The following is a 15545-nucleotide window of genomic DNA, read 5'->3' on the forward strand; positions in this document are numbered from 1 at the left end:
GCTTGTATGGCAGTTGAATTGTCAGTTCTGCATTTCCAGAGTTTTCTCGATGATGGTGGCCTTGCGAAGAAACTCTTCGACGGTCTTCAGTGGATTTCGTATCATTCCGGCAAAAAGTTCTCTTGCTCGACACCACGCATGAGTAGCCGAAGTTTCTTCTCTTTGGACATTTCAGGGTCGGCTGGGCGGAACAGGCGCGTCATCTCCTCAGTGAAGATTGCTATGTTCTCATTAGGTATTTCATTGTTTCAAACATCACTTACAGCACATACATAGACAAGGGACCAAAAGAACGACAAAGACAAGTGCTGACTTACAACTGATTTTTATTTTGAGTAACGCGCATATATACTGAGACACCAAGACAACAGCACCCCCCACAAGGCATCTAACCGACATGAGTATGCATTCAAAATTCAAAAGAACCATGAATGCCACCTAAGATGAACGAGAGCACATGTGCGACCTCAGAAAAACCAGTTCTTTATCTGTTAATGCAATTGACGGCTTACTAGCTGAGTCACCTTTGGCAATCGCTGCTGCTTCAATGATAAGTCTAGTGCATTCATTAGAATGCCTAGCTAAGATAGTGGTTTCTTCAAAAAGCGGGAAACAGCCGTATTGTGTGCAATGGACACCTAAAAACCCTTCCCGCCCTTTGCGCACTTTATTGCTGTGTTCTTGTAATCTAACATTGAGACATCTACCTGTCTGCCCTATTTAAGACCAACCGCATTTCAGGGGTATCTTGTACACAACACCTTTAGAACAAACTGTATACTTTTTTCTATGATTAATACTGCAAATCCTACGTTCCTTAGCAACAGGATTAGTTCTGACACAAAGCTGGGCAAGTTTTTTTGAAGCAGAGAAAACAACATCAATACCTGCTCTTTGTCCTATTTTTTTTTTTAGTTTGTGGGAGATACCATTAACGTATGGGATAACAGCTTTTTTGTTTCTTCGATCATGTACCTCAGGCTCAATGCTGTGAGGAACGGTGCTTAACTTACTACACAAGTTCTCCGAGACTGAGGCAAGAAGGTTGCTCAGGTACCCTGCCGCCCTCAACATAGCAATCTGCGAACTGAAACTAGGTTCTATGAAATGATAACAGGATTTTGTTAGTGCATTATGCAAGCAAGCATGAACGATACCTCTCTTAACGAGTTTTGAATGGGCAGATGCATCGAATAACAGGGGTTTATTAGCTCACGGCTCATACATCCAGCATACATACAACGTGTGACTGCGTTCAGGATTGCCATCGAACACATCTTTCTTTGAAGCAGCCCACCCCTCATGTAAAACCCCTCTCCAGGGGCATTTGAGGAATAAATAAATAAATAAAAATAAATACATGTTGCCGGGTAAAAGATAAATTCAAATCTAAAAACCTGAGTGACCCATTCTCCTGAAGCTCATGTGTGAGTGTGAGCGGAGATAAGCATTCTTCAAACAGATCCAATGTCTGATGAACAGAGGGCACTGCACAGTTGTCCTCACATTTAAACAGAATTAAAAAATCATCCACATAATGAAAGGCTTTTTCGATTTTCGTATTGCCCATCCATGACATGATGTTCCTGTCGAGGTATGCCAAAAATAAGTCGCTTAACAAGGGAGCGATACAAGACTATATACATATCCTGCTTTTTTTAAGGAAAACATTCCCGCTCCATTCGGCGAAAGTTGAGGAAAGGTAAAGTTGAAGCAGTTTTATAAAGTCTGAAACAGACACACCACATTCATTCTGGAACGCAACAGCACCAAAACTACTATTGGCTTCTTCGATGACAACCAGGAGCGCCTGATGCGGAATAGAATAAACAAAGAGATGACACTGGAGCCAACAAGAGAGGGAATATTGCCACATGCCTTTTTCCGAAATAATGGCATGAAAAGGCGTTTCTGGCTTGTGGGTTTTCGCCGAGAAAAACATCCGAAGGGCCAACCCTTCCTTGTTCTCTACAGATTGTGCAAGAGTGCCTAAATTCAATCCCCTTGGCATGTGGCAAGTCCTACATAGGTCAGATAGGACGGTGCCTGAATGATTGAGCCAGAGAACACGAACAAAAGTTTAAGAAAGATGAATTGGCGCACTTTTCTGGGGGTGCACTGCAATGCCTGCCACTGTGCACCACTTTTTAAGGTGATAAAGATTCTGGGGAGAAGCCAGGACCACACTGCATGAGAACTGATGGAGGCATGTCACATAAAAAGAAAGGCCAAAGCTGTGTTAGTGACACTTATATTAGGTTGTTTCAATCGAAAATAGATTTTTTTGATAATTGGTTGCCTCGCTAGGCTGATGGGTGTTCTTGTTTGCTGCGTTCTGCGCATGTTCTATTTGCCTCTATATGCTCATGGGTTGCCGTGAATAAACCAGTTGAAAGTTACCGCCGATGTTGTTTTTGTGTTCTCTTCCGCTGTCCCCGTCTTTATTTGCGGTCAATAGGATATGCACTTTCGCTTGAAATGGAGTGACTTCCCCGCACCCAATGGACTTGTGTGCTCTCATTTATAAATGCCACTTGTCGAATGTGGATGTGGTGGCAGCTCTTATCTCACCTGGGGCCGTATTCTGTAATGGTTTGCTTTGGAACTGGTTCGCTTTCACAAACTCCATTGGTCGGTGTTTCGCTGTCGTCATCTCTGGTGGGCGTGACAACAAATTTTGTTGCCGTCACACAGGTTGTCAATCATCTGGAAAGCAACCTGTTGTCTGCTACGAGAGGAAACATGGAGAAGTGGTTCGCTTCAGAGTCATGCGCGGTGGCGAGCACGATCTTGAGGGTTGCTACGGCAACCGTGGCCGTCTGCTAGTCTCGCGCTGGCCAGCGCAACTAGCAGACGGCCAGCGCGAGACTGATAGTGGCTTCTTTTGTTGTGTTGCTGGCGAGAGTTGGCCTAAGACAGCGATGTGACGAGAGGTAACGATGCGACGCGTACGACATGAGCGAAGGTGAGTTGCGAAGGCAGTTTAGGCGCCGCAAATACAGAATGTGATGGATTTGTGATAAGCTAGAATATCGCGGACCACAAGATTTAGTAGCGTTGACACTCCGATACAAGTGCTGTGTGCGCTAGGTTTCTGTTCTTTTTTTTTTTTCCTACTTGTTTTCAGCAGTGTGACTGGAATGTAGAAGCTATCGGGTTGTCGCAACCGTGGGTCAGTCGCATCATTACTGCCGTCATTAGAGTCATTACGGTTGAGGGAAAAGAAAAAGGGGTGTGAGATTTCTCTCCACGCCGCAGAAGAAAGCCGCAGTCAAGCACGTTTCCTTGACCGCGGCAAGATTCTCAAAGTTGAGGGTTGCGTGGATGGAACTCACATCGCAATCGTGCACCCTAGGAAGTTCAGCCATGGCTAAATGAAATCCTATTAAAGCCGCGGCCTACATAGAGAGAACCGCTTTCATTGCTTAACATATGGCGTACCACCTAGCGACAAAAAATAAAATAAAAATAAAGCAACGCAGATAAAATTAAACCGTTAGCTGTCTGCATCGGAAGCTCAATTATTACCAGAAATTAAATGTGCAAATGTTGTATACAAACCAATATTTTTTTACCAAACTAGCAACATCCTTCAGTTACTATATCATCCCCAAAGTACAAACAAAAATGATGATTTGACCTTGCGACAGAACACTGCACGTTCATTGGTCTCCCTCGAGCCGCGACATTCCACTCTTTCTCCGAGTGACATCACCTTGACGTAACAGACAAACCAAACCGGTTCCAAAGCGAACCATTACAGAATGCGGCCCCTGGCTGTCTGGGCCGAGTTCATTCCATCCTGTCGTGGTCAACAGCATGTGCTTTCTTCTCGTTTAATCGTTTTACTGATGTACACTTGGTACGATGTGCCAAGTGTACTTACTTGATTGGGCTTTCAGCATTGATCATTCGGAAACAAGTGTGTCCATTATGTGAGTACTCTCACTTAGGCCGCATTAGGTAGCAGCTGCATGTGGTGCATCTGAGTGAGTGTATGTGCACGTTGTAACCTGTGGAGGACTGACGTTGGCTTCACATTGTGTTGCCGGTGTAAAGTATCGCCCCGCCAGCTGGCCTGGTCGTTACAGATGTGAGGTACGTCCACTGTTTTGGCTGCTTCTGCCTGGTGCATGCCTCCTCAGCCATGTTGTTGTAGTGTGTGCCAGGAAGGAAGTTGGATTGTGTGCCCCCCCATGTGTGGTTTTAATAAAGTCTCAACATTTGGTTGAAGGTGGAACAAGGTGGGTGGACAGCCATCCCACTCGCTTTTGCTGCTACAAACACCACAAAAGGTCATCTGGCTTTCTTTTTGGCACAAGCACACTTGCAGACGTGTATAGTCACTTACTGATGACTCAACAGATATTGCCAAAAAGTCCGAAATACACTGGACTCACCAGAAGTGACTTTATTCCCCAAGTGGCAAAAGAAGGTGTGCCATATTTTCGGGTTGTCAGTTTTGGGGTACCTTCAGTTATGCATGACTACCAGAAGATGCATCAGCACCTACAAGTGACGGCATTCTTGGCACAATGCCAAGCATGCTATCTTCCGCATGCCTAGTGCTAGTGCAGGCCGCATTGACGTCTACGGCATTCTTGGCAGAGTGCTGGGCATGTTATCACAGTGGAGAAATGTTGACACACATTGATGCGTTCGACATGAAATATCACAAAACTGAATGTATCTTGGAATGTCCGTATACCACCGAAGCACTTTGCTACGTGGCCTAGAAAGTCTTTGGTCGCAATTTTCGAGTGATGCCTTTTATTCTGTTCCTTTAGTCAGTAGTCAGATTCACCTGTGTTTCCAACGGTGGATGATAAGAGTGGAATGGAACTCGCACGACTAATTCTGCTAATGCAGCCGTTTCTTGTTGGCGGCTACTAGGTTAACTAGGCTTTGTTAGTATCAGTTTTGAGGAAGTATCAGTGACATGTTCGGCAACTATGCCGGTAATGTATCAGAATAAAAGTATAGCTATTTCTGCTTGAATCAATGGCCAAATTATCATGCGGCCACACAGTCACAGTCTGATTTATTGGACGACACGCTTTAAGGTGTCCAAAATTTTGGTAGCCTTATACATTAAGCCTGTGAAGCCAGTGGCGGTGCAGCGGAGCTGTCTGAACCAAGCTTATCCGAAATATCAGTGTCTGAATACTCGGTCAACAACTGTATTTATGTTAATACCTGTTAGACTCGGGTAACCAAAATAATTGCAGAGGCCTTCAAGTTCGGCTTAGGACAACCAGAGGGGGCTATCTTTTGCAAATAGTCAAGTACTTAATAAGGAAATTAATTATTCTTGTCTCATTGAGAAGTAAATTAACAAACACAGAAGCAGACCAAAGTTCACTTAGCTTCTCGGTGCAGGGGGTCTTTTCCTGAATACTAATAATGACCTAGTGATGGATCAGTTAGGACTGGCTGATGACTACACATATGTGTTTCTTGCATCTTCCCATTGCCTGAAAGCAGCACGTTCCTATACAGTTATATGATTCATGTATGACAGTGAAAAATGTTGCTTTATTTTTACAGAACAGAAACGCGCTGTCAGGCAGTGTCAGGCAAAGCTTTCTTAGTTTGAGGAATTAGGTCATGACATGGGATGTCGTATCAATTTATGAGGTACGTATAGTAGGCACTCAGTCATGTCTTCTGCTACAAAGGCAGAGCATGGGATAAAGCAGAGAGGAATTATGGATTGTAGCATGGCTGTGGTGCGCATGACGTCACTGAATGCATTTCTCACCCTGAGGAATACTTCTAGTTACGTTGTATCTCTGGATGTGGTAAAACAAAGGTTGCATATGAGTTGCTCACGTCGGCGCAGCTGTGACCTTTTTATGTGGACAGTTGTTGCCGTCAGAAACTAAGGGCTCAGAGTAAGGATGCCTGCTAATTTGAGTTGCCTACAAGTCAGTACTAATCAGTGCAAGGCACTGGCTTTTTAGTAGCACTGTGTAGGCAGGAAGTGAGCACATTTTGTTTTCATATAGACAATTGTTCACTGACTGAATAAGCTGCAAGAATTGCCGAAAAATAAACTAGTATGAAAATAATCACTGATAACCTTTTCAGTAACAAAGACACACACATGCAAGCGTGCGCAAAGGAAAAAACACATACATTTACTTTTTGTATTTCTTTTACTTTCACCACCATTGTCTCTGGTTGCACTGCACTCTATGTTGGCAAAAAGGCTATGCCGAGTTATTGGAAAATAAGAATGGAAAACATTCAACCCTATCACTAAGTGACATTGCTGTTGCTTGTGCGATACAGCATAGGCATGACAATTTTGGCCACCATTTTCTTTCTTGGACAGTATTAAGAATTCTCAAAGAAGGCTCACTGTATTTGTATGCAATTATAACAGTAAATTGCAGCACACAGATCTGCCAACCTGAAATTTTCAAGAATACTCCAGGCCTAGCTAAAAGGTACTAAAATTTAGGGAAATATTCAAAAAAAGTTTTTGTTACTCCAGATGTTAACCATGTATTAAAATATTTGCAAACTTTTTAAGGACACCATGACTCTTCTTAGAGTTGAAAAATCTCTGTCATAGACAAAAGGAATTTGGAGTGTTTACGTAATGGCAGGTAGCTGCTGTTATGCTCCATGGCAGTGCTGTGGGTAGGTCATTGAAATCAATTATGCCCTAAAGTGGATGCAGATAAAAAATTATATGTTGCCCTGCATAGAAAAAGTGTTGAAGTGCAGGGATAGGTGGTGTTTAGCATGCTGTGTTTAAATTTGCTTGTCTGTGAACAGATTGTTGGCAGTAATATTGATTAGCCCCTGCATGATTCTTATTGAACAACTTGTTTAAACTGAATGGAATGAAAACTAAAAAAGGTCTTATATCATTTTATGACCATTTAAGCCATTATTGGATGCACAAAAAAGCCACACCCTTTATTTCTTCCACTGCTTGTACATTAAACCACGGTGCAGCATGGTAGGCAGCACCACATCAAATACACAGTTTTAATGAATTATACTGTATCCCCCTTGTGAACAGACTCAGAAATCCAGTCTCTCTGTGGCATGACTCTTCACCACTGATTGTGTATGGTAGGGACTTAGGCGATGGAGAGTGTCGACACCTCAGTGAGCATTTCCAGATTATGTCCATATGAAGATCCACCTTCACTGGGTTGGCCCACTGTGAGGTTTGATGGCAAACACAACTTAGAGTTGCTCTTTATTCTGCCAAAGGTAACAGAGTTGTGCATCTGTTTTCAAAGCATCGCTCCCACCTCCACTGGCAGAATGCCATCACGTGGTTTTCAAGCAACTGTACACTGCGTAGAAGCTTATGCTTGAGCCACTTTGTATTTCCCAATGCTGCCTCTATAGCGAACAGGATTCGGACTTGTTATGCCATTCAAGTTCAAAGTGAATCCGGTCAATGTTTGCATTCATTGCTGATGTGTGCAGCATCTCGTGTGATGGTTGTTCCATAGCAGTTCCGTTTTAATGAGGTAGTGTGTGTGTTTGCTGGCTGAAACTGACGGAGTGCAGGAAGTATATTGTGTTACACGAGCATCAGAAGCACTACTTGAAACCGTTGGCTTCATGCTTTTTTGTGCCGTGCTTTGTGTGTAAACGCAAACAAGAAGCCCATCCCATGCACGTGAATTCTGGGCACGATACATGTTAAATGCGTGCTGAAAGGGAAAATGTCCGATTATTGCAAACAAATTGTATGTGTTCTGTGTATGGCAATTTGTGGCAGTGATGTGTGTACATGTACAAGTTTGTGTTATTGGTGAACGCCAGACCTCTGCAAGTTTCAGAACTGATGGTACGATCGCTAGCCATTAGTTTTATTGCCTCGTTATCGCCATCATTCGTTGTGTGCTACTGCGTGTGAGATGTTTTGCCAGCTGGAATGCACATGGTCACTAAGTCACATCTGATCCATCTGAGCATTCGTGTGCTTGCTGTTACGAAGTGGGTTCACGAGATGGAAATTGAATATTGCCACATCCTATATCATTGCCGCGGGTATGTGCCATGCCGTGAAAACGATGCTAAAGTAGCGTGCAGGTAGAAAAACAGAGATGACAACATTGCGTTAGCTGTTCATATAAAGTGCTTTTATCCATGTTCTACACTGGCTTTCTAGTCTCATACTACGCCATGACACTGGTGGAGGTGCTGGGTAGGATAGCCTGATGCTTGGCACACCTTTGTGGAGCCATACATCGAACGCAGAATCATCCTCATTCGTCAAAACTTCTGTTCACCGGTGCAGTTGCTGCCTGCTAGGCCTGACGCCCGAGTTAAACCCCTTGCAGGACCCTGCAGGAACGCGTCTACCTACTTTCGCCATGGCCACTCCAACTCCATCGTAGGTGATGCTGCAGAATCCTGAGATTGCAAAAAGTTTCCATGGTGACGCTTTTGAAGATGTCCAAGATTCGCTGGACCAGTTCGAATGTGTCGCCAGTTATAATGACTGGGGGTTCCGGCAAAAGCTGGCTAATATCTATTTTGCTCTTCAAGATAGTGCACAGACGGGGTTTGTGAATTGGGAGAGGAGTTTGACCACATGGGATGCCTTCTGCACCCAGCCACTAGACACATTCACTAGCAGCCACAGAAGAGACAATGCGCAGCGCCTTCTCGAATCCTGTATTCAAAAACCAAATGAGAGCATTGTCATGTTTGCAAAAGATATGGCTCGTATTTTCCGCAGAGCAGGCCGTAAGAAAGAAGTTGTGCTATCTCTTGTGGAGAGTGAAGGAGAAACTGTTGCCGGACTCTTTCTTTCTTTCTTTCTTTATTCAATACTGCAAACCTTGCACAGGTCCAAGCAGGGTGGGTCAAATGACAACAAAACAATAAACAATAATAACAAAGCTAAAAAAAAAAAAAAAAAAAACATCAAAGTGTGGCGAAAGGCAATAAGGAATCATTCCAGTCGGTTATCGTGCGAGGGAAAAATGAAAACTTGAATAAATCTGTTCGCGCAAAATATGGTGTCAGGGAATTAGGATGATGGTGGCGTGTATGCCTTGACGTTGAAAGCGACAGGTATGGAGAAGGGTTAATAGCTAGATCTTGATTCCAAAGCAAGAAAAGAAATTGCAAACGTAAATTTTTTCTTCGTTGTTCAAGACATTGTATACCGTTAATGTGCATTAATTCAGAGGGTGAGTCATACGGGGAAAATTTAGAGTAAATAAACCTTACAGCTTTTCTCTGTACCTTTTCTAGGCGGGTGATATTGTGTTTATTAAACGGGTCCCAGACAACGCATGCATATTCAAGTTTAGGTCTAATTAGTGAATTGTAAGCAAGTAATTTTACGCTAGGGGGAGAACTTCTTAGCTTATGTCTTAAAAAGTACAGTTTACGGAATGCGGAAGAACAGATGTTATCTATATGTAAATTCCATGATAAAGTATTAGTTAGTGTGACACCCAAATACTTATATTTAGTCTCTTCCAGCAAAGGTGACGAACCAAGCCTGTAGTTAAAAGAAAGCGGAGCTTTTTTGCGAGAGAAGCGAAGAAAGACGGTCTTATCTGTGTTAAGTTTCATGTCCCACGTTTCACACCATTCAAAAATCTTAGCAAGAGAGGAGTTAAGATGGATTTGGTCGTTAATTGAAGTTATTTCTTGAAAAAGCACACAATCATCCGCAAACAACCTGATTTGGACATTCGGATCAAGTTCAGCAGCAATGTCATTAATATATAATAAGAACAATAATGGCCCCAGCACACTTCCTTGGGGTACGCCAGAGCCGACCGGAAGGCAACCTGATTGCTGCTCATTAACTGTTACAAATTGGTAGCGATTGGTTAAATAGTTTGATATCCATATGATTAAAATTTCTGGGAGTCCAATGCGTCTGAGTTTTAAAATTAGTTTGTCATGGGGAACTCTATCGAAAGCTTTACTGAAGTCAAGAAATATTGCATCAATCTGCCCGTTCCTATCGAGACATGAAGCGAGTGAATGTATTACTGTAACTAATTGTGTAATTGTTGAGTATCCTTTTCTAAACCCGTGCTGGAAATTAGAGAGGACTGCGTGTGCATCTAAAAATTCATTAATCTGGTTGGCAATAATATGTTCGATTAGTTTACAACATGATGATGTAAGTGATATTGGACGATAATTTTGTAATAATGTGCGGTCACCTTTCTTGTGTATTGGCACAACCCTGGCTATCTTCCAGTCGCTCGGTAATTTCCCATGAAGTAATGAAATACGAAATAAAATAACTAGAAACTTTGCAATAGATTCCGCATATCTCTTCAGAAACACGTTAGGAAGGTTGTCGGGACCACATGATGATTTAGTTTTTAAATTTAGTAACATAGAAACTACGCCAGGGTATGAAATAAAATTTACATCACAGGGGTGAAACACTGCGTCATTGGATGGACAAGCACCGGATTTAGAAAACACACTGTGAAAGTAATCATTGAATTGGTGAGAAATATCCCCGTGATCGGTAACCACAGAACCATCAACCAAAATTTGCGACACTGGTTTCTTTTTTTCACTTATATAATTCCAAAACTTTTTTGGTTCCTCTACAATGAAAGTTGGCAGCACTGTATTAAAATAATGTTCCTTCGAAGAGTGTACTGCACGTGCAAGACCTTCTTTTAAATCCTTTAAATGACCTAAATGCGAGCGCTGTTTCTTTAACCTTTTTATTTTTCGCTTTAAGTGGATTATTTCACGCGTCATCCACGGCGTTTGTCTACGAAAAAATTTACGTTTGCTCGGCACAAATTTATCGATACAGAAGTGGCACATATCTTTAAAACGGCGCCAAAGTGTGTTCAAATCAGTATCATTAAAATCGATAAGGCATGTTTCCAAATGTTCTATAGTGGATGCATCATCTGCACGTGAGTAATCTTTGAAGGAACAACGTTTCACAGTGTTATTAGGTAGAGTACAAGCGACAATGAGTAAGTGAACACTGACAAGCAGGTGGTCAGAGATGCCTTCCACAATTTCAACAGTGTAATCAGGTAATCCTCTTGGCAAAAATACCAAATCCAGTACAGATTTGCTAGTTCCTTGTACACGTGTCGGTTCCTGAACTATTTGAATGAGGTCATGTGTTAACATTATGTTAAGCACACTGTTTAAATTTTTGCTGTTTTGAGGAAGGGATTCAAAACGATCCCAATTAACGCCTGCCAGGTTTAGGTCACCAATAAGTACCAATTTGTTTCTCTGGAACCGAGACATGTGCTCTTCAAGTTTTAACAGATAATCAGCTGATGCATCAGGAGGTCTGTAAATGGCAAACAGAATCAAGGTATGGCCCCAGCATGAGATCTTTATGCACAAACATTCAAGGTCGGGAATTTCCTCCAAGAGAATAGACTGTATGTGGTCTTTAATTAGAACTGCAACGCCACCTCCCCTGAAAGGCCGATCCCTACGAAAAACTTGGTAACAATTAGGGAAGACATCCTCGTCGGCTATTTCAGTCCGCAGCCACGTCTCGGTTATGACGGCAATATGTGGGTCACGTTCTAGTAAAGAAACCTCAAGGGCTTCTGTTTTGTTTACTACACTACGAGCATTTAGGGTGATTATGCGCAAGTGCTTGTCACATTCTTTGGAAAGGCGTCAATGCTCGGGCTGCTGAGAGCTTTGATTGTTTATCTTGACGCGCATGTTTTTTGCCTCATCCCAAAAGAACAAATCTTTATTGACCCTAAGTTTATCATGAAGTAGGCGTACTTTTTTACCCTGCAGTTTTTCATCTTTCGCGCTTTCCCACAGAAGCTTCCGCTTTTTTAGCGTTGCTTGTGAGTAATCATTTTGTACAGACATGCCTGAATTCTTGAGCTTGCTGCAGTTTTCAAATATAAGTTTCTTTTCGTTAAAATCCTGCAGATAGATGATGACCGGTCGTTTGCTGCCTTGTCGGCCTAGCCTGTGAATGCGGCCGATTGATTTGCACTGTACTTGCAGCTTATCCCTCATTACCTCGGTGAGAACTTTTTCTTTGAGGGTTGCTTCCGTTTCGTCGTCACAATCAGAAACGCCATGAATAATTACGTTTGACCGCCTATTTCTGTCTTCGAGATCAGTTAGTTTCTTCGACTGGAAGCCAATAACATTTTCTATAGACTTGAGAGAAGTTTGAACCTGATCCCCTTCTGTCGGAGAAGATTCAGATAACCTTTTGTCAAGTTGAGTGTACGTCTGTTGGAGGTTATTTATCAATGTTTCCATGTTAGACAGCTGGACTTTCATTTCTGAAATATCGTTACGGATAGCAGTTTGACCCTGAAGCAACTCTTCAAACAATTCCTTCTGCGTGGGACCCGGGTTTGATTCAATGTCCCCACAGAGAAGCAACTTGCACACAAGAAGACATTCATAGGCAAGGTCTAAACACTTCTGTGGAATCCACCAACAACATTGGCTGAATTTACCAAGGAGGCTACCGTTATCGAATGGTCACTGCAGCAGTGGTGCCGCCAATATGGTCAAAAGAAACCACTGATGAATGCTTCAATTCTGCCTAAGAGTTGCCGAACGTCTGTGCATGAAGTCATCCGAGAGGTAGTATGAGAGGAGATCCGGCAGCTCGGAATCGCTCCCATGGCACCAGCGGCGGCTTCTGTCACTGATATCGTCCAGCAAGAAGTTCAACAGGCCTTTTCTTCCCCCAACTGGCAGGCAGTGCCGCAACGATTCACCTATGCGGAAGCTGTTTGTCGTCTACCTCCCGCCACTTCGATGCTGCTGACACCGTCAACCACTCCGACACAGCCACTGTCGCCACCCTCAACGCCCTATCTTCGACAGTCACCACCGCCAGCTATGCCGTATCGCCAACAGCTGATCGCTGTTCCTCGGTCTTACGGAGAATTCCCTGCCGGCTACCCGCTTCAAAAGACCAATTTGTGGCTCACTACTGACTGCCGGCCGCTATGCTTTCATTGCAGCGAAGCCAGGCATGTTTACTGCACGTGCCACTACTGAGCAGCTGCATATTGAAGATTTCCCGCCAACTGCAATTACCCTCTATTTGATGCTCCACGTACCTGCGACGACAATTCTACAAACTTCCGACTGAAAGCTTCAATGACGCCTTGATCGCGTTCCCCATCTCCGGCTTGTTACACACCACTGACCCTTCGCAATTTTCCTGGTGTCTCTAGGGGCAGATTCCATAGCCCGTGCCAGGGAAACTAGAGGCAACAACCTCCGGGGTGAGGTTGGAAACCATCTAGCTTCTCAAGGGTCCGCATCACCGACGATCGACAACTCTAAGACTCCGACGACTCCAACCACACCCCATGTAACCAACGCCATCAGCGTTGATCTTGTGGTTCGCTTTGATTTGATGGCCACCAAGTGGCCGCTCTCATTCATACTGGTTCGCATTTTTCGATAATGATTCATACTGGTTCGCATTTTTCGATCATGAGTCTAAAGCCAGCTGATAGACTAAGAAAAGTGAAGGCGCCGTGGACCAGGCCCAACACCAGAACTGCTGGGGGCCGGTTGATTACACCGATTGGAAACTCCTTCAGCCTTCGTCACCACCCTTGTCATTCTCTTTGAGTGCTGTAAGGAAGATATATTAGGGATGGATTTCTTGAGTGAGTATGGTGCAGTGATTTCTGCGACCGCGTCGTTACATTTTCTACTAGCTCAAATGACATCGACCCCGTGGAACACCAGCAAGCGCACTTACGCATCGCCGATGATGACGTGACACTTATGCCACGAAGCTGTTCCCTCGTTCCTGTAGTGTCTGACAACTTGCACACCGGTGCTGGAGTTACTGAACACATCAACGCACTAGTACTGAGTCAAGGCATTTTCATCAGCAGGGCCGTAATTAATGTACTTGACGGACATGCTGAACTCCTGCTGACGAATTTTAGCAGGGAACATCGGCACATTGTTAAAGGCACGGCTGTTGCTTCGACGAATTTGCCCCAATACAAGACCCCCTCTTAGTGCAGTATGCGGCATCCACCGTGCCTATGCCTGCTCCTGTGGTTGATGTCAGTCTCATCTTATCGCCCATCGAACGCAACAACCTTCTTGAGCTCATCAATCAGTTTAACAGCTGCTTCTCATCTGTGTCACGAGTTGGACAGACGTTGCTTACCAAGCACCGTATTATCACCGAAGCCGACGCCAGACCTATTCGGCAGAATCCTTAACATGTAGTACTGAAAGAGCGCGAGGCAACACAAACACAAGTGAAGACGATGCTTGAGGACGGAGCTATTCGGCCATCTAAGAGTCCTTGAACATCGCCTGTCGTATTGGTGAAAAAGAAGGGCAGTAGCTATGGCTTCTGCATTTACTATTGAAAACTCAACCAGATCACAAAGGAAGACATTTATCCGCTGCCGCGTATCGATGATTCCCTGGACTGGCTATGATATGCACTTCACTTTTTGTCGATGAATTTTAAAAGTGCCTACTGGCAAATCAAAGTTGATGAGAGAGACTGTGAAAAGACTGCTTTTGTGATGCCCGACGGACTCGATGAATTTCAGGTGCTTCTCTTCAGTTTGTGTTCTGCGCCAGCAACATTTCAATGACTAATGGACACAGTACTCTCAGGCCTCACATGGCAAACCTGCCTGGTGCACCTCGATGACGGGATTTTCTCTGCTGTGTTTGAGGAACACTTACGGAGACTGAAGTCTTCGAAGCAATACGCTCAGCTGGTCTAACTTTGAAACCTGAAAAGTGCCATTTTGGTTTTGAAGAACCTCAATTCCTCAGTCACATTGTTTGTCATGAAGGTGTCTGACCTGACCCTCATAAAATTGCTGCCGTTGCTAATTTCCTGATGTCATCTGATAAAAAGGCCGTGCGACGTCTTCGCTTACTACTGATGGTTTATTGCGGAATTTTCGCACATAACGTTGCCATTAACGCATCTTATTAGAGAAATTGTCTCTTTTGTGCGGGGCAAAGACCAGCAACGGGCATTTTACAACCTATGGCAATGACTGCAGATGCCTCCTGTACTCGTACACCTTGATGAAGACATCCCGACGATTCTTCCTACCCATGCTAACAATGTCGGCTTTGGTGCAGTGCTTGTTCAGTGGCAGGACGGCACCAAAAGAGTGATTGCTTATGCCATTAGGACGCTATCAAGAAAGGAGGCTAACTACTCCACTACAGAAAAAGAATGCCTGTTGAACATTGTAAAGTAAATAGAGGGCAGCGATAGTGACTGTCTGAAAATGTTTTTCTTGGCTAAGACTCATAAGGTAGAATGTCACTCCTGCGGGGTTGTCTCTGAATCTGGTACATGGCAAAAGTGTGTTGCGGACTTCTTGCAGTTCAGGTTAAAATTACTAGACCTAGTCGACCTGTTCCTGACTAAAGATTCTGCTGCCATTATTGATTTTTTAAAATCATGTGACCACAAAAGTTTAACCGCTTTTTCTGTTGATATAAAAGATTTGTTTTAGTCATTGCCGGACTGCTGTCCTCTGTCAAGGATGCAATTGATGGGCACGGTGCTCTGATTTTTTTTTTTTTTTTCA

At 43.7% G+C, this 15545-nt stretch overlaps 1 protein-coding gene across 8 annotated transcripts in view; it reads left to right on the plus strand.

Annotated features, from left to right (window-relative positions):
• Cadps (calcium-dependent secretion activator 1) overlaps positions 1–15545 on the plus strand; it is a 468212-nt gene that overhangs the window by 169298 nt on the left and 283369 nt on the right. For 6 of the 8 annotated variants that reach the window (XM_055069950.2, XM_055069951.2, XM_055069952.1 and 3 more), the window contains one exon: positions 4060–4098. The exons of the other annotated variants lie outside the window; for them this stretch is intronic. In XM_055069950.2, coding sequence (XP_054925925.1) covers positions 4060–4098 — 39 coding nt within the window. The remainder of the gene's footprint in view (positions 1–4059; positions 4099–15545) is intronic. 8 annotated transcript variants of the gene reach the window in all.

Source organism: Dermacentor andersoni, chromosome 9 (genome assembly GCF_023375885.2).
Source record: "Dermacentor andersoni chromosome 9, qqDerAnde1_hic_scaffold, whole genome shotgun sequence".
Taxonomy (NCBI): domain Eukaryota; kingdom Metazoa; phylum Arthropoda; class Arachnida; order Ixodida; family Ixodidae; genus Dermacentor; species Dermacentor andersoni.